Genomic DNA, 19,704 nt, shown 5'->3' with positions numbered 1-19,704 from the left:
AAAAATATGCAAAGCAGAAAAACGGCTAAGGGTTGTGGCAAACCTACAAACAATTACAAACTAAACACGACTTAAAGACTTAAAACTTCTGTTATATTTGATATAGAAATTAATCCATCGAATTACTCTCAATCTTTTTATCGATGTGAGAAGATCACAGAATCACAGAATGTTAGGGGTTGGAAGGGACCTCCAAAGATCCTCTAAGTCCAACACCCCCGCCAGAGCAGGATCACCTATACCAGATCACACAGGAAAGCATCCAGGCAGGTTTTGAATATCTCCAGAGAGGGAGACTCCAAAACCCCCTTGGGCAGCCTGTTCCAGTGTTCTATCACCCTCACATTGAAAAAAAATTTGCTCACGTTTCCATGGAACTTACTATGCCTCAACTTCCACCCATCGCACCTTGTCTTATCATTGGGCATCACCAAGAAGAACCTGAATCCATCCTCTTGGCACTCAGCCTTTACATATTTAGAAACATTAATAAAAATAAACTAGTTGTGCAGTTCTTAGATTGCAGAACATAAGTTATTCCTAACATTATTTATAAAATAAAGTTAGTCACAGAACACTTGACACCAGCTCAACTCTCAGCTTGAACACCTGTAACTCATATGAAGCTTTGGACTTTTTTTATGCATGCAAGAACTTACCAAGTGGAAAGCCTTACTATCCGGTTTAACTTTATGTTTTTCCATATATTTGATAAGGCTGCAGTTGGTATACCTACAAAAGGAAAACATGTGACATTTACAATATGCAAATTTGAAACAGCAAAGCTCTCTTAGTAGCCACAAAACATCAAGAATATTTTAGTTTCCCTTGCTAATCCCCTATGTAGGGAAAAAAAAAAATCTATTAACACCAGAGACTGCTTAAAGTCATTCAGACACTGCAGAAATACATTTGTTTCTCTCACATGCTTGTAAAAACAAGTCACATCAACATAAAAAGCATATTTTAACCCAGGTGCAGACACCAAGCTATTACTGGATTTAAACTTCCTTTCACCAATTCACTATTACATAGTTTCATTCTATATATTTCTAATTCCAGTAAACATGCAGATAAATACTAAGCTACAAAAACATCCATGAATTCACTTTTTTGAAGAGGAGCTCAAAAATAAGGTTTCTAAATGGTTATAGTAGGATGGCAGATGCAAGAAACATAAGTAACATACGGCCACAAATCCCTCAGCATGCAAATAAGGCAAGGGTGTGGGGTCTGAAGCGCAGGTATCAGACTGGCAATGTGACAGCAAAAGTGAAAGGTGTTCTTTTCCTTAGCCTTCATCATCTATGCCAGACACAAAACCTGACAATTATACCCACTGCTTGTTGGAAACAGTGTAACACTGCCAGATGCCTTTTATGCAGCTGTCACAGGAAAAACATTTCCAGTACCACAGATTTGGAAACAGCTGTGACAAACTGCTCAGCAATCTTCAGAGCTGTGTGGGGTCTTACTGGCATTACCCATTTCACATCTGCCACCTTACCATTTACAGTCTGTCTCCAGCTACTCTTCTGATTCATACCACCTCAACAGGTCAAGTTCACCATTATGAAACTTCAAAATTATTTTTTGTTTTTTGGGTTTTTTTTAATACCACTTAAGTCATAGCCATTCCATAGTCCCTGTTTGGCATCTATGCAGAAGACAATGTGAGTTACAAGAAATTTATGGTAGGGAAAAGTAAAATATGCTTTCTTAAAGCTCAACTCAAAGCAGACTTACGTGTTTCGTCGGAAATCTTTCATTAAAGTTGAATGTTCAGGCATCTTTTTTATGTCTTCCCAATCTTTATCTGTAAAATCAATATGTATTAATAACTTTTTTCCTCCCCCCTCCCCAAAGTAAAGCAAAGGCTTTTGAAGTGTCTCTATAGCCCTGATTTAAGTCTGCTTCTCTACCCTTGCAGTTACTGATTTCTCTGTATATCTCGACTCATATTCCTTCATCACCTCTTCACAATAAATCTTACCAACACGTAAGAGGTTCCAGCTGTGTGCTGATTAACTCAAGAACTTGAAAAATCAGCTGCCAGCTACAGTGAAGACCACCATATGCTCAAGAACAACAGAGGAAAAACATGTCAGCCGTTGTGCTTGTATGCTTCAGGAACGTTATGTAATTTATTTAGGCAGAGATGTGATCTCAGGAGGAGTATGTGAGACTCCCACAAACACTTTCTCCTTCTACAGAATTTCCCAGTCTGACAGCACTGTCTTTAGTTACAGGAAAATGTACAGTACAGGAGTACTGTGCAAATTTCTGCTGTCTCCACATAAACGTCAGCCAATAAAAGGTTAATAAAAACTAAGATTTGCACACTCAAAGAATATTTCACCTAAATTTCTCTATGCAGATAAAGCCTGAAAGTGATTTAAAAACAAACAAAAAAAATCCCTACCAACACCTAGCCTCAAATGTATCACATCTTGAAACCCCTGAAAAGGCTCTGTGGGAAAGTAGATTGATTGCACTCAAACCCTTACTAAGTCTTAACACAGCTGCAGAACGCTGGAAGCTTACAAATTTTAAGTGAATAAAGAGATCAGAGATTAATGATTAAATTATTATTTATTTAAAGGTTTTCCTCTTTCCCTATGCCCCATCCCAAAGAAAAATGACACTTTCAAATACAGCAAGTGTCAATTGAAAAGCATAAAATTTGATGCAGTTAAAAGAAAAATACTTTTTCCTGACAGGAAACAAACACTAAAAAAAAAAAACAGAGACCAGTAGAAAGAATTATTTCAACCAATCAGAAACAAAAATGAGAATATTATCTTTTTATTCAAGATACACAAAGACAATGTAAAAACCAAATGATATAAGAAAAGATTAAGAAACTGGTAAAATTCTGGGCTAAAAGCAGAAAAGGACAGTATAGCTTAAAGAAGCACAATTAAAGGGGATGTTCAAGAAAATAAAAGTACGTAATACACAAAGACAACACTTCGAGGAACCTCACACAGCTGTATAGAAGCAATGTAGTACATACAGAACAAAGACAAGTCAAAGGGAAAAACAAGAGCAAATTTCATTAAAAAACTGTAAACCAATCAAGCATAAACTCTACAAAATTCATGTGATAGGAAAAAGAAAGTCTATCAGAACAGTAAAGAAAAATATTATTAATAGTGAATGGACAACAGCTGAGAACACAAGCTGTGAGAAAGATGACCAAGAAGTAAAAATATTACTCTGACATCTGCGATCATGTGGACACTAGAAGACAAAGCATAAACTGAAAAGATGCAAGGCAGCCTGTAGAAAAACAAGGTATGAGCAACACTAGGGAAAATGCAACAAGTGGGATTCACACAGTAATTTGTTTTGGTTCATGCAACCAGTTCTCTGTTCCAGTCTGAAATAAGAAATTTTCCCCATATCGCAAGCTTTCTATCGGGGAATTAATGATTAGATTAAAAACAAAACAAACAAACAAAAAAAACCACAAACATTTCCTCCCCTAGCTCCAAATGTCATGCTTAATTTACCATGAGTTAAGCATCTGCATAATATTCACTAAATACATAGACTTTTCTCATTGGTTTCATACTATCATCTGTCACTTGCCAAATCTAAAAATCACTACTGAAGAAACACAGAAATATTTCTTCTGATTTTTAATCATCCACCGTTAAACATGATTTTTAAAATTACAAAACATTGGTATGTGTATAGGCAAAGATAATCTTACCATTAATAATAGAAAACAAAAAAATCTAATAGGACCATTAGACTCTAGATTCATAACTCGTGAAATAAAGATTGTGTTTGAACAGCTTTGTTGCTTTGACTGTCTGCCACCTTCATATGCAAAGAAAGCAATACAGATATCTTTCTTTGAACAGCAGTGAAAAAAAAAATAGTGTGTACCTGCAGGAAATCCCATTACATTGAATATTCTGTCCAGCTGGTCATGGTGATAAGGATTACTAGTTTTGATATCTTCTTGTCGACAATGGAATATTGGCTCTGATGTTAGCAGCTCTGCAAATATACACCCTATGGCCCAAATATCTTTAAAAAAAGGAGAACAGGAAAAAAATGAATCTTTCCAAAAACATTTTGGTGGGGTAGAATGTTAGTTTTCAGCTTATTAAAGATAAGGTCCTTGGCACTGAAAATTTGAGGTTTGTTTTGTAGAAGTGCAACACTTCCTTGACTTCCTTCAGCTATCAATGCAAGTACACAATTCAGTAACTACAGAGGAACAGAGAGAGTATCATACAAATTCTTGTGGAGTTTTTAAGTGTAGCTACCATTTATTGCTGAGAAAATTAAGAAAAAATAACCAAAAGGAAACTATTTGGGTAACTGCCTACACAAAATACAAACAAAGAGAAGCCAACCAATATTTAATCCAACCACTGCCATACTGTCCCCACCAAGAGATGTGCCCTTTCTGATCAGCTATCTGGTTTAAGAAATACTAAATGACCCCAAAAATACAAGGTGAAAAGTAGTGACATTGGAATAAGCCAAATGCTATCTATAAAAGCTTGCAGAAAGACAACAAGAAGAAAATCCATGCCCACATACCTCACCAACCTGTTAGATAATATTAATTTAAAAAAAAACACCAACCAAAACCAAAGCAAAGCAACCCAACCAAATCCTGTCAGTTATAACTGTTATACCCCAATCTGCAAAACTGGACAGACTGAATTTTCCCAGTTGTCCTCCTAATTCTTTTTCTAGCATATACAAATGCAACTATTAACTTATATAAAGTAATGGTACACTGAACCTTGAATGAACAAGAAGAGTTCAGGAACAAGGGCAAAAGCAAATGATGCAGAGAGCATAACCCCATTACTCAGTGTTTGTATACAGTCAGTTTTTATCTATGCTGAAAAAAAAAATCATGTACTAAAGGCTATGAGCATTCATGCAGTTTTACATGCTGCAAGCAGAAGAAAACGCCAGTGAAGGAACATGCAAACAACAATAAAAGCCATTTAAAGGAACACAGAAAGAAAGGTATTTAATCTGTGAAAGAAATACAGTATCAAAAGATAAGTAAATGAAAATACATAAAGTCACAAACACTAGAATTTCTGACAAGAAATTAAAAAAATAGTGGCAGTCTGACAAAAGAGCTTCTGGTTATAGAAACAACAAGTATGCCCACAGACAGCCTCTGCGTTTGTTGCAAAGTAAGCAGAGCATTGCAGGGGAACTTATTTCCCCCAAAATGGTTGCTAGGTTTTAAAATATCTTTTAAACCAGCCAGAAAGAGAACTTCCTCTTCCATACAATCTCTCTTCCAGGGCAAAGCTGTTCACATCTACTAAAGGTGAACGTCCCTCCAGTCTGCTACTGGGCTCTTCCCTCTGTCCTACAATCACAGCACATGCCAGCTCCTGCCATCAGCAACCTCTTGCCCCTGAAATGGCAAGGGCAGAGACTGGCAGAGCTAACTCAATTGTGCCATGATGAAGCTGTTAAATTCAGGCTGCTAAGTATGAATTAAGTGGTGAGGAGGATGAAGCATTAAGCTGATGTGACTAACACCATCCTCACCACATCTGCATTCTGTCATGTTTGGTTTATTCTGAATATACCTGATGCAGTATCACAGCCTCTTCTGTAGCATGACTGACCACATCTCACTACTTGAAACAATTCCTGTTCACATTTATGCTTTGAGAGACTAAAGTAGAGCTCATTTTTACACTTCAGTTTCAGTACCACAAATATATTATCCATTCTACACATTCCTTATTTCATCTATTTATTACACTAGGCAAAAACTTACAATAAAATGAATGCGTTGTTTCTAATCATTATATGGATTCTACTGGTAGTTCAAAGATGCATCCATAGTTTGCTTTGCCTCTAACGGCATTTACAAAGCCTTGTGTGAAAGCCACATAAACTTAAACTGCATTGCAGGGCATGTGGAGCCAGCACCCAGAAAAATTCCACTCATATATATAGTCAGAAACCACAGTCAACTAAACAATTTGTCAAAGTCTAATATTACTTCAAGAAAATAGTAACGTACCTTCAGCTCAGCTACTGTCCTTAGTACTGTTTAATGCCTCAACACTAACGTACAGTTGATATGAAGAACAAAATGGCACATTTTTTTCCATTTTACTTACCAATAGCTTTGGTATAATGCCTTGCTCCGAGAAGCAACTCTGGAGCTCGATACCAGAATGTTACAACTACTGGATCCAAGTCTGCTAAAGGCTTCAGGGGTGAATTAAATAATCGGGCAAAGCCCATGTCAGCTGCAAAATTCAAAGAGAGACGCTTTAAAATTTGAGGAAAACTACCTTTATTTATTTATTCTTTTTATTTTATATAAACTGTTTACTTGTTAGTGCTACCATCACTGCTAAATAAAATGCAAATGCAGACTGTAGCAGATAAGGATTCTGTGAGCAGATTTTCTTAAAAGCTTTTGCAGAAGATAGTGGATGTCATGACCTATGAAGTATATCATTATAAATCATTACTAACATGAGCCATTTGGAACAAAGAATTAACCATTGTTCTGAAAAAGCGCATCAACTCACTTCTCAGGACACTGGTAAATCCCCATTCGTTTTACCCGATAGTCTCCAGTAAAATATACCATGATTACAGGATGGTCTTTCGAGAAGCAGCATTTCAAAAGTGAACAAAATGCAGGTTCTGCAAAGGTTAGAATGATTTATAATACATACATGCACATCACAAAAGCTCCCTCCTCATCAGTTAGCTGTAGCAAGATTTCCTTCACACAAAAACAGCAACTAAGCCTACAGCATCTGCCTCTCTGCTATTTTCTGCCAGGATGTATTTCCAGTATCAAGTTAGAAGTACTAAATAACATTTAGGCTATGGTTTTAAAATTCTCTTTGGGGATATTATGTAATTAAAAAATGCCTTTTTTAGAATTGGTCATATACCAATAGAAAAGCTGCCTGAACTACTAATAAATGATACAGAAAAACATGGGCAGGCTACAATATGCACCTTCTCCCACCGAATCACTTTCTGAACCCACCAGTCCCCAGATCACAAGCCAGAGGGACTCTGTGGTACAGGGATATATACATGCTGAGAAAGGCTCAAATAAAACAGGATGAGCACCCATTCTGAGGGAAAAGTACCTGCAGGTCATGGCTTACTGGTTGAGGGAAGACTGCAGTGTAAATATGGGGCTAACTAGACTGCACAATCTGAAATATTTATTTTTCATATGCATTCCTATTTATGATTGTTTTAAAAAGAAGCATTTTACAATTTTCTCCATTAAAATACCAATTACTCAAGGTATGATCAATCCACTAGTAACGATGAAAAATAAGGAAAATTATTTGCAGAAAGTGAATTTATGACTCAAATGACACAAAACACCTATAAAAATTATTTTACGTTAAATACCAGTTATGTATTTTTAAGAAAAATTAGTGACGTTGAAAAATTGGAAGCCCTTGGTATGGGTAGAATTTCTGCATTATTTTTCTGCTGTGGCAATATCTTAGGAAAACAAGAAAAAAACCCCACATTTTGACAACACACTTAGAAATGCAGGGACCCCCTCCCTCTTCCCCCACTGGGAATGGATGGCTCAGAGGACTGGTGGTCCAATACAGAATCTTTCACCTGTCCATTAACAGAGTCTGACTAAATTTAGTTGTGTATTAATTTATTCCCAAATTAATTCAAAACTAAAAATTAAGATATAAATGGGTGGTCTATGTGCAATAACTAGCAAGTAGTTGTGTACAGAAAATATCACCACCACAGTTGAAAGCAAATGTGCCCAGAGGATGACCTAGACTCTCAATTTTGGAAGCAACTGCTTTGTGAAGAGGTAGAGTAAGGTAGAGTAAGCAGAAGAAATTTTCCCTTCTGCTGTCCATGTCTTGTATGGAGAAGTCCTCAATCTCTGCTGTCAACTTTAAACCTCAGAAGGGCATTAAAATCTTTCAGGGTAGGATCTGCAGAAGTATTCAGCCCTGGCCCATCTAGTCTTAATTCAAAGGGCAAAGGGAGGACTAGAGCAGCTCTGAACACTTGAGGAAAATCCTAGCCTGAGTCATTACGCTAGCGATTAACAATGTTGTTCAGATAAACAAAACAGTAAGAGTACAAAGCAACAATGCAGAAGAATAATCTCATAAAAGAAAGCCAAAGGGAAGTGAAAAAGACCAACTAGGTTTAGAACAACAATTTTCAAAACCCTTTCAAACAGGGCTACATTACTATTATATATAAACAGACTGTGCATTAGCAGTCTGCTATCAAAGCATTGCCACACTAAAGCACAGCCTGGTATAACTTATTACTGTTAGAATACAGTTAATGTTTGTTTATTTATTTAATTTAAAGCAACTAAAGTTCTACAAATTATCCCCTCAGTGTGAGCAGTAACTCCCACCAGAAGGTGTTACAATAGTGGGGAATGTGTTGCGTCCTTCCTACTCTGGTACACCCTGGGTTGAGTATTTAGCAGTAGTTCTGTATTACCATGTTTTCTGGACTTTTAAGATCCCTTGCCTTGATATCCAAGGGATCTGTCTCCCCTTTCAAGAACATTTGGTAGGCTAAATGCCACCTTTGACTCCATTATAAAAATTTAAAGTTTGTAGCAATGAGTAGCTCCCTATTTAGATTTTATAAGCAGCAGTAAAATAATATCATGGCATTACAGGGGTAAATGGCGGACATTTTAAAATCCCACTTCTTTCTCCTCCTTTCCCCCTGGCTGGCTGTCATCTTTATCCCCCATATAAAAATCCCCCATCCCACACAAACACCCACTTAAAGAAAATATAATGACATTTTCCACTTCTTATTGATGAGGCTACAGCGTTTCATCATCAGAACTGATGGGGCTAATATCAAGAAGCCAGTCACTCAGAAAGCAGCATTTAGGCAATGTGCCCAGGCACATACTAGTATTACAGTGACTACTTTAGATGGTACAACGGCACCTTCAGAACATTCTAACTTAAATGCTACACTGGGACTTATCAAAGATATAAACATACCAATTTTTACTCTTCCTCGCTCAGGACCTTCACCCATAACTAAAATATTAGCAGGTTTCTGTGGAAAAAAAAATAAATATACAATACATATACCACGATAAACCTAAACATTAGTCTCTGAAAAGTTAGTTAAGCTTTGTTTTGCCAGTTTTAAACCAACTTTGTTTTGATAAAAATGACAAGTTTCTCTATCACCATAAAGCTGTGCAAGGACCCAGACACAGACTCTCCCTGACAGCATATTCCTTATTTCATTTTGGTGTTTCTGCACTCCATCAACGTGCTTCCTAACTAACACCCTGGTGTCTGTACTCAACTGGCAGGAGTTGCAGTTGCTGACCAACCAAGACTTCTACCAAAGCTGCCCCATATCTTCTTGGTGGGAGGCAGTCCCACTGCTGCCCACCAACTGCATTCCCAGCACAGGGTTGGGAAGCTAGCTCTACAACATGTTTTGTCCAGGGCTATTATGACCATTTGCAGACATTTTACATGAAAAAATACCTGAGGAAGATACAGATTAAACATTACCGCATGACTTCATAATGGAGACAAAAATAATCTAAATTATTCCTATTTAGAAGCACATACTAATTCAGATAGCTGCAAAACTGGAAGGCATTGCCCTTTTATTTTTCTCTCCATCTTTCTTGTCTTCTACTACAGAGATGAGTTAAATAATTGAGGTAGAGTTCAGCTGGTTAGAAACATAACCCACTCATCACTACTTCATCCTATATTTTCTGTCATCCTGCTTCTCAATCCAGTCTTGGCATCTGCAGTCAGAATATTCCTCAAATGCTAATACTGCTTATATAAATCAAACCTGCAGGGCTTATTTTGAGAGGGGGGAAAACAAACAGTCAGGAAACTCACAACTGAAGTTGAAAATGTATGCTAGTCTTGTTTTGAAATGAAGTGATTTAGATCCTCATTCATACTATAAATTCTGGACAAAACAGAAGCTGCTGTTCAGCTGTGAACTGTGAAAATATACAACTCTTACTTTGTTTCCCCAGCTTAAATTGATCTGAAAAAAAGCACCCTGGCAAGACAGACTACCTAAAAGTTAAAATAAATCTTAACAACTTAGTGTGACTTAAAAAAAAAACATTCCAGGAAATTCTCAAGTCTTCCTGAACCTATCAGGCTCTAGTGTAAACACATTCAAAAAGAGAAAAGACCACAATTTGATACCTATCTAGAAGAAATTAATGCTGTGTAAAATAAGGCACAAAAAAATCATCCAGTACAAGATTTCCTTGAGAAACTTAATTACTACTGCTTATGAAAGGCTGCAACATGGATTTCTGACACAGTACAATCCACACACAAAATACATAAAAGGAATTTGAGGTGTTGCCTCTCTTCTGAGAGCAGCTTAAAGATGGAAGAAAATGTTATAGCCTAACTATGATTAAAAGGTAAAATAAATCCCATTTTCTTTCCAACAGCAGTAACAGAACCAACTTGTGCTGCATTAGCTAAGCAATATGCAGAAAGACTTGTGTCTGTCCCACACCAACACCTTCCCCCAACTGTTGGTGATGTTTGGGGTTTTCTTCCCTTCCCCCCCCCCAAAAAGAGCATGCACTCCATGTCAGTACTGCTTCATCATAAAACAAATGCAGCATATGGGCATACAGCTCACACTGCATTCCATTTTGGTTGTATCTAGAAACATCCTAGAAATAAACAAGCAGCATAAAACCTTTAAATTCAGAGTTCATGTCAAAGTTCAAAGCAATTCAAACTGCTAGGTAAGAAAACAATTCCACCACGTAAGTGATTCTACTGCTATGCTGTGATTCAGAGAAAATATTTAAATCTTTTACAAAAGCTCTTTTGAACATATCTGAGGCGTTAATAAACTACATGCCTAATCAGTATTTTTTGGGTAGTTACCAATATATTACACAGCCATGACAATGTTTCAGATAAATAATACACTGACCTAAAGTATAATTTCCTCCTCTGCGTTTTCACAGGCTGACAACACTCCACAACAATGCTTGCAACGTCCTTGTGATGTTTTTACCTTGAGGTATTTTACTACTTGGATTTTGACAGGGACAAGGAGCGGTATTCACACAAAGATTCCATTATGCCAGATCAGCAACCAGCAGAGCACTGAGTAACAACTCCTGCCCCAAAAATATTCTACCCTAAGTACAAACTAGGCAACAGATTGTAAAAAAAAAAGTACAAAGATGAGACAATACTAGTTAACAAGATCAGCAGCAACAGGCTGATTCACACTCAGATTTTTTTTTTTTATCTCAGGATTTACAGAATATTTTTTTTTAAATACAGGCAATCTAGAAACTCCATAAGGAGTCATATACACTGCAAAATAAAAAAAAGCCCTCAGCCAACCTGCAGTAAGAATGTACAGCAGTTCATTTCGTTCTTGACTCAAAGGCCCTGCACTGAAACAGCTGTTTGAAACAAAAGATTCCTACAACAGAGAAACATTTATATAGGCATATAACTATAAAGATACATGGTTACAGTTAAAAATTTTTAAAAAATAATTTTAAAATCAGTGGTCTTATTCTGAAGGCTCCCATTCCTAAAAAGCATTTCATTAGTAGGCTGGAACAACATTGTCAGAAAAAATTTTATACACAAGACCATTAATCAGTATTTAAACTCAATAGGGAAATATTTACCAGAAAGCAGTGTAGGGACAGCATTGGTGTTCCTAAAACATAACCATTTTGAAGACTCCCTGAAAAACACTCAACAAAAATCAAAACTCAAGTCCACCATCTGGAGAAAAAAAAAAAAACAACTCCCCAGTTCTGTCTCTGTGCACCTCATTACATATTAAAAATTTATTTGCAATGAAAAAATAAGCAGGCATTAGAAACAAAAGGGAGACATCTGGACAAACTTCAGTTTAATTTACTAAATTTCAGTTCAATCATCCAGAGAAAATTAGAGTTAAAAGTGCTTATTCAAATCAATTGGGCTGAGCAAGTGAAGAAAAATCTATCAGCAGTTTTTATCTTATGTCTGAAAACACACTACTTGAAAATAGTTACTTTCTTTTATAATTACAACTTTTAAAAGTCATTCCTTTTTTGTTCTAAAAGGGACATATTTACTTTTGCCATCAAGTGAAATAATTTGCTCCTGGACAAATGCAACTGAGAAAGCTGTTATGAACCTAAACCAAATGTGAAGAGTCACGCACCAACGTACAGCTGAATGCTTCAGAGACCAACACTGCAAATTTTCTGACAGCTCTGTACAGTGAAATTTAAGAAGAATGGCCCTTCTCCCCTCCCTCAGCACCCCACTTCAACAGCAGAGGAACAATTCATTCCCATGGAAGAATGGACTCATGACCATAGCACAGCACTAAATCTTATCTTTACCTAGATCTAGCTTTGTCAGACTCCTTGTGTGACTCCTAGACAAATTCTGATCTTTTGCATTTTATCACTACTACTATTGTAGGGAGAACAAAATCCTCACCGAAATATTTTTAGGTACTTAAAATTTAATCATTATTTGCAAAGCGCAAACAGATATCCTAAGAATCAGGCTAATTCCAAATAAAGGAGATAAAAAACCCAGATGCTATACCAACAGGTTTGTAGACCTACAAAGGACTTGAGTTACCTTCATCCCTCTGCCTGTCCTGGCACTCAATACTGCTCTAAGTTCACGCACACCCAAAAAGGCTTCAATGAAAAAGGCTGCACAATTCACAGACGGTCTACTCTATTTCATTCCTCTCTATTTCAGTGTTTTTTCTTTCCTTCTAACTCAACAAATGAAGTTGCCTCTTTTCCTATACACCAACAGAAAGAGTAGACAACTACTCCTTCACTGCAAGGACTTCTTACACTTCTGAAGTTCTACAAATCTTTTCAGTCTACCACCTAGATTAAAAACTCTCTTCAGCTCAGTGGTCCCTAGTAGATTGCATTTTTTCTGGATTCTTGTTGTTCCTCTCTAGCTGTTCTGCCTTGGGCCACCTATTATTTTGAACTTCAGTGCATAGCCATTGTGATCTTTGATATTTCTTTCTTTCAGCATCAAACTAGGTCTGTAGGAATTATCATTGCACATTTTTGGCTACTAGGCTGTTTCTGAACTCAGTTTTCAAAGGTTGATTATAACCACACCTATCAATGAGTAACCAAATTTCCTTGAATTATTTATGGTATTGTAATGTACATGCTGCCATCCCTCTCCCTCCATTTATTAACAGTTTGCAGTAGTCCCATATATATTTATGAACAGATTCACCTTCTTGTGATGGTTTGAAACTGTCTTTTTAATTTTTCTTTGCAAAGTTCAAGCAGAGAAAGCTGAAGAGTGTAAATAAGTCACCATTGGGTGTAAGAAAGCAAAATAATGATTGTTCTAAACACTTCCATTGGATAGATAGAAATGTTTAAGAACTATTACTCAAAACAAAGTGGGGAGTTGTGGCAGTTTAGGCTGGGTGCCCCCTGCCACTGCTACATGAGATACACCTCTGGTGTCCTGGGTGTCCACCCACAGGGGTGGACACAGGAAACGACGTATTTCTACCCATAAGTCCTGCACCCTATAAGGCCATCTGCAAAGTCATTCTCTTCCTCTTTCTTCCCTCTCTGCTCCCATGGGAGATGTCCTCTCTTATCGGGTAATGCTGGGGGAGTATCCTCAAGGCCTCTTAGGCCTCTCTAGGCCTAATGCCAGGAGGAGGATGGAGGGGGGGGGAGTCTCAGATCTGGCCAGCCTGAGACTTGCCTAGCAGCGGGAGGGGGAAGAAAGAGCCCTGGGGGGGGTGGGTTTTCCCTCAGGTGGGAAGAAGGGAAGGATTGGGAAGCCTCTGGGAATTCTGTGAGGGGTTCTGTACGCTTTGGGATACTCTTTGTCACTATGCTTTGTAGTTTGTAGTTCTCTGTAGCTTCACCAATTGCTTTTCCATTTAAACTTTCCATCACTCTCCAATCCATTTGTGTGAGTCTCATTCTTTTGTCCCTTTCAGGGCAAGAGAGGGTCTGTGTCTGGCCCCAAACCAGCACAGGAGTCTACAGTCAGGGCAACTTGCTGGGCTGTCTGGCTGCTGTTTCTTCTTCTCTTCTGGCTGAAGATAACACACTGACCTTGGAGAGCTAAGTTAACTTTTCTGCTTTAGCTAACTCTGCTTTCTGCCAGGGCAGTCTGGGGGGGAGGCCCCTCGGGAAAGGTCCCCTTTGGGGGGAAGCAAAGGGAGCTTGGTGAGCTTGGTTGTGCTTTTCTGTTGATTGTATATATTTGTAAATGTTGTGAATTTTGTATATTTGTACATATTCATTGCATTTCATCATAGATTGTAGATTCTGCTTATAAATGCAGCTTTCATTCGCTTCCAGACTGGGCTAGCCTGGTTATTGTTGGTGTAGGGGGAATTTCAGCTCACACTGACACAGTTGTTAAAAATGTGAATTTTAGTACATGTTTTATTAAGGCTTTAGTATCATCCTCACCACGTTCTATTGGGATAATACTTACTTAAGAGTTGGGCTACTACAACATTACTCAATAGAGGGTTCACAGTGATGGGTTAAGGCACATCACTAATTAACTTTTGTTAAATACTAGTATTTGTGCATCATTGATGGTTGTGCCACCAATTTTCAAACCATCTATCCCATTCACTTCCACCTGTGATGAGCCAAGATAACTCAAAAAAGTCTAATGTTGGTTTTAATTTTTAAAAAGCAGTGCAACTTTTAAAGAACAATACCAAGTCAAGTACTCTTAGCCCAAAACGACTTCACCTTTGCATTCACAGCCTCAGCAATGATTCTTTGAAGATTTATACTTCAAAGTATTATATTAAACAATACAGGAACATATTCAACTGCGCAACCCCACAATCATAAAAACAAATTCAAGTTCTTCAGCTGTATGTTGAGAAAGTGCCTAAGAAGCATGAAACAAGTAAGTAAAAAATGTTTTGCCATGAAGTTTGTAATTCAGTTACAAAAAAAAATTTTAAAAATTTTGAAAGGCAACTGTAAGAGCCTGGATGAGCACTTTTGTGACTTAGTGGTAGAAATCTTAATATATTGATGTGATCTAATGACTTGGGAGTTAGGTCCTTGTGGTGGTTTGAAACTGTCTTTTTAATTTTTCCTTGCAAAATTCAGAACAGAGAAAGTGAAAGAATGTAAATAAGTCACTATTGGGTGTAAGAAAGCAAAATAACGATTGTTCTAAACACTTCCATTGGATAGATAGAAATGTTTAAGAACTATTACCCAAAACAAAGTAGGCATTCTGCACATTCTGTGTTCTGCAGTGGGGGCAGTTGCTGGGCTGTCTGGCTGCTGTTTCTTCTTCTCTTCTGGCTGAAGATAACACACTGACCTTGGCAGCTAAGTTAACAACTTTCTGCTTAACTAACTCTGCTTCTCTGTCCAGGGGAGTCTGGGGGGGAAGCTCCTGGGAGAGGGAGGCCCCCTTTGGGAGGGTCCCCTTGGGGGGAAGCAAAGGGAGCTTGGTTGTGCTTTTCTATTGATTGTATATATTTGTAAGTGTTGTGAATTTTGTATATTTGTACATATTCATTGCATTTCATCTGCTTGTAAATACAGCTTTTCATTTGCTTCCAGACTGGGCTAGCCTGGTTATTGTCGGTGGGGGGGAATTTCAGCTCACACCGACACACTTTTTATTTTTGGCGCCCAACGTGGGGCTCGATTGCTTGTATGATTTATTCCTGCTCAGATTAGGAAGCAAAATGAAGCTGTTTTGGATTTTGAGTAATTTTATTTCCTCTGTTATCAGTGTGATTGTCTACAGATGGGCTGTTTCCTGCATGATAGACAAGATTGTGAGATATGTGGCATATAAGTCGTTTCTTTGGGTTAAGAACAAGTTACTGAATGCTGTTGAATTCTGTTGTGGTCTTATTGGGCTTAGAAGATATGGTAACTCAACTATGAATCTGCTAGCAGACACATTTGAGTTTGTTACTCCTCTTACAACTACAGAGCGTCTTTGGAACCAGTGGCACCCTAGATATCTTGTGCTAGCCTTGATTTTGTTGTTTCTTGGAATAATCATATGGCTGCTGATAGCACTGTGTCAAGAAAGACGTAAGGCTACTCACTCTTCCGACCTGCGTAGATGTAAGAGGAAACATAGAAAAGCTCAGAGAGGTTCGGAATTGGTTTCTGATTCTGATTACGGTGACCAGGAAATCACAGTTCAGGTTTGTGAGAAAGCTGCCGATAGTTTTGACTCAGAGCCAGCAGCAGTAGCTGCGGGACCTTTGCCAGAATCTGAGATAACAGACTCGGGTACACAGGCAGACATAGTTACACAGACAGACTCGGCGACACAGACAGACTTGATTACACAGGCAGAGAGGGGTACACGGGCAGAGAGGGGTACACGGGCAGACAGGGGTACACAAACAGACACAGTTACACAGAGAGAAATGGATGCGCAGACAGACATGGTTACACAGAGAGAAATGGTTGCGCAGACAGACATAGTTACACAGAGAGAAATGGTTGCGCAGACAGACATGGTTACGCAGAGAGAAATGGTTGCGCAGACAGACATGGTTACGCAGAGAGAAATGGTTGCGCAGACAGACATGGTTACGCAGAGAGAAATGGTTGCGCAGACAGACATGGTTACACAGAGAGAAATGGTTGCGCAGACAGACATGGTTACGCAGAGAGAAATGGTTGCGCAGACAGACATAGTTACGCAGAGAGAAATGGTTGCGCAGGCAGACATAGTTACGCAGAGAGAAATGGTTGCGCAGGCAGACATAGTTACGCAGAGAGAAATGGTTGCGCAGGCAGACATAGTTACACAGAGAGAAATGGTTGCGCAGGCAGACATAGTTACGCAGAGAGAAATGGTTGCGCAGGCAGACATAGTTACGCAGAGAGAAATGGCTGCGCAGGCAGACATAGTTACGCAGAGAGAAATGGCTGCGCAGGCAGACATAGTTACGCAGAGAGAAATGGTTGCGCAGACAGACATAGTTACGCAGAGAGAAATGGCTGCGCAGACAGACATAGTTACGCAGAGAGAAATGGCTGCGCAGACAGACATAGTTACGCAGAGAGAAATGGTTGCGCAGACAGACATAGTTACACAGAGAGAAATGGTTGCGCAGACAGACATAGTTACACAGAGAGAAATGGTTGCGCAGACAGACATAGTTACACAGAAATGGTTGTGCAGACAGACATAGTTACACAGAGAGAAATGGTTGTGCAGACAGACATGGTTACACAGAGAGAAATGGTTGTGCAGACAGACATAGTTACACAGAGAGAAATGGTTGTGCAGACAGACATGGTTACACAGAGAGAAATGGTTGTGCAGACAGACATAGTTACACAGAGAGAAATGGTTGTCCAGGCAGACATAGTTACGCAGAGAGAAATGGCTGCGCAGACAGACATAGCTGTGCAGGCAGACGCCATTAACGAGGCACAGTCTCCTCCTCCTCCCTCTGCTGCCCAGACGGACGCAGCAGTGGCTGCAGGATCTCAAAGCACACCTCCTGCCAACCCTGCACAGACTCCCTCTGCTCCTGCTAACCCTGCACAAAATTCCTCTACTCCCTCCAACTCTGCTGTGAATGTGAAAGCCAATCCAGTAAATTTGGTGGCCACTGTAAGCAGAAAGCGCAAAGGAGCTGCAGGAGGAAATGCAGATGCTGCAGGAGATGGTGCAGATGGAGATGAGTGTCCTTCTACTCAGGGTCCCTCTGTTAAGAAAGATCCTTCTGGTGAGGAAGAGAAGGTTAGCCTTAAAACTCTGGTAGACCTCTTGAGACCCCACATGGATGATGGAGATGTAGACCCTGCTGAATTAGCAACTGCAGGCAGTGCCTCTGAACTCAAGGAAATTCAACGGAGGATTAAAATAGGATTATGGGGACAGCGACCTCAGGATGATGATGATGATGAGGATGACATACAGTCAGCTAATGCACCCAGACAGGAAATTAGACATGTGAGGAAGGATTACATCAGAGGAGATAATGAGCCAGTCCTGTCTTGGCTAGCCAGGTGTTTTGATATGGGAGCCCCAGCATTGGTGGTAGGTGACAAGTCGGCCTCTCAGTTGGGGATGCTCTCAAAGGATACTGGCATAGACAGGCATCTAGGCAAGTGCATTGGTAAAGCTTCTCTGTGGGCACGCCTCCTACTGGCAGTCTCGCTGAGGTACCCCAGCAGAGATGATTTACCATGGAACCCTAAGCCTTGGACCACAATAGATGAGGGAATCAAGCGTCTGAGAGAATTTGCTGTGAGAGAAATAATATACGGAGATCATAAGACTCTGAATCCTGATGAAATTCCTGTTGGAACAGGCCTTGCCAAAAAGCTCATTAAGCTTGCTCCTCCTAATTATGCTACTATTCTGGCAAGCAGGATAGTGGCAAGAAATTATGGTGGAGTGCCTCCTACTGTTGGCCATTTCACTGACCAAATGAGGCAATTGGAGGATAGTCTTGCACGTACTTCTTTGGTTTCAGCCATTGAAACTTTGTCTGGAAAGATTGAGAATTGCATGGAAGAGCTGAAGGAGGAATTTAAAACCTCCATATCCAACTTGATGAAGGGGGATGATTCTGATTCCTCTTCCTCCAGATGGATACAAGTTTCAGCTGTTAGGAACAGACGTGCTCCAAGAAGGCCATTCCAGAATAGGCCAAACCAAAACAGACAGCAGAGGCAATCACGTGGCAGTATCTGGATAACTCTGCGTGATCAGTTTGGTGAGAACATGAACAGATGGGATGGTCAACCAACTTCTGATCTTTTCAAGAGGTTACGGGAGCTGCAGAGGGGAAGATCCCGAGGTAGCAATACCAGGAGGGTAGCTGTCGCTTCCTCAGTTTCCCAGAACAACTCTGATAGCTCCAACAGTGATCCTAATTCTGGTGCTGGACGTTGTGCCAGCTGTACATGTGGAGGTAATCCCCACCATTAGGGGTGCCCTGCCTTCCGCCAGGGGGAGGTAAGGGATAATGGAGATAACAGAATCTATTGGGATGTGTACATCCAGTGGCCTGGCACTTCAAAATTTCAGAAGTACAGGGCCTTGGTTGACACAGGAGCTCAGTGCACCATCATACCATCAAATTATCAAGGGGGAGAATCTATAACCATTCAGGGAGTCACTGGTGGATCTCAAGAGTTGTTTAAGATAGAGGTTGATATAAGTTTAACTGGGAAGCAGTGGAAGAAACATACTATTGTAACAGGTCCTAATGCACCTTGTATTTTGGGAATTGATTTTCTGAGAGAAGGGCGTTTTAAAGACCCTAAGGGTTACAAATGGGCTTTTGGAATAGCAACTATAGAAATTGATGGAGGAAAATTGAAGTTGTCTATCAGTCCTGAGCTTTCAGATGAATCTGCAGTTGTGGGACAACATGAGATAGAGGATGTAAAGCTGCCGGTTGCTTCTCAAACTGTGCATCACAGACAATACAGAACCAACCGTGACTCTTTGGTGCCCATTCAAAACTTGATTCGTCAGTTGGAGAGTCAGAAGGTCATCAGCAAAACTCATTCACCTTTCAACAGTCCAATCTGGCCTGTGAGAAAGCAGAATGGAGAGTGGCGTCTGACAGTTGATTTCCGTGCCTTGAATGAAGTAACTCCACCCATGAGTGCAGCTGTACCAGACATGATGGAACTCCAATATGAGC

At 39.4% G+C, this 19,704-nt stretch overlaps 1 protein-coding gene across 2 annotated transcripts in view; it reads right to left on the bottom strand.

Moving 5' to 3' along the window:
- CDK8 (cyclin dependent kinase 8) overlaps nt 1-19,704 on the bottom strand; it is a 91,903-nt gene that overhangs the window by 12,448 nt on the left and 59,751 nt on the right. For both annotated transcript variants that reach the window (XM_054381992.1, XM_054382003.1), the window contains exons 5-9: nt 9,018-9,075; nt 6,132-6,263; nt 3,898-4,041; nt 1,747-1,816; nt 660-732 (exon numbers count right to left, since the gene is read on the bottom strand). In XM_054381992.1, coding sequence (XP_054237967.1) covers nt 660-732; nt 1,747-1,816; nt 3,898-4,041; nt 6,132-6,263; nt 9,018-9,075 — 477 coding nt within the window. The remainder of the gene's footprint in view (nt 1-659; nt 733-1,746; nt 1,817-3,897; nt 4,042-6,131; nt 6,264-9,017; nt 9,076-19,704) is intronic.

Source organism: Indicator indicator, chromosome 1 (assembly GCF_027791375.1).
Source record: "Indicator indicator isolate 239-I01 chromosome 1, UM_Iind_1.1, whole genome shotgun sequence".
Lineage (NCBI taxonomy): Eukaryota > Metazoa > Chordata > Aves > Piciformes > Indicatoridae > Indicator > Indicator indicator.
The sequence above is the reverse complement of the archived record's forward strand: the minus strand, read 5'-3'. Positions and strand labels throughout refer to the sequence as shown.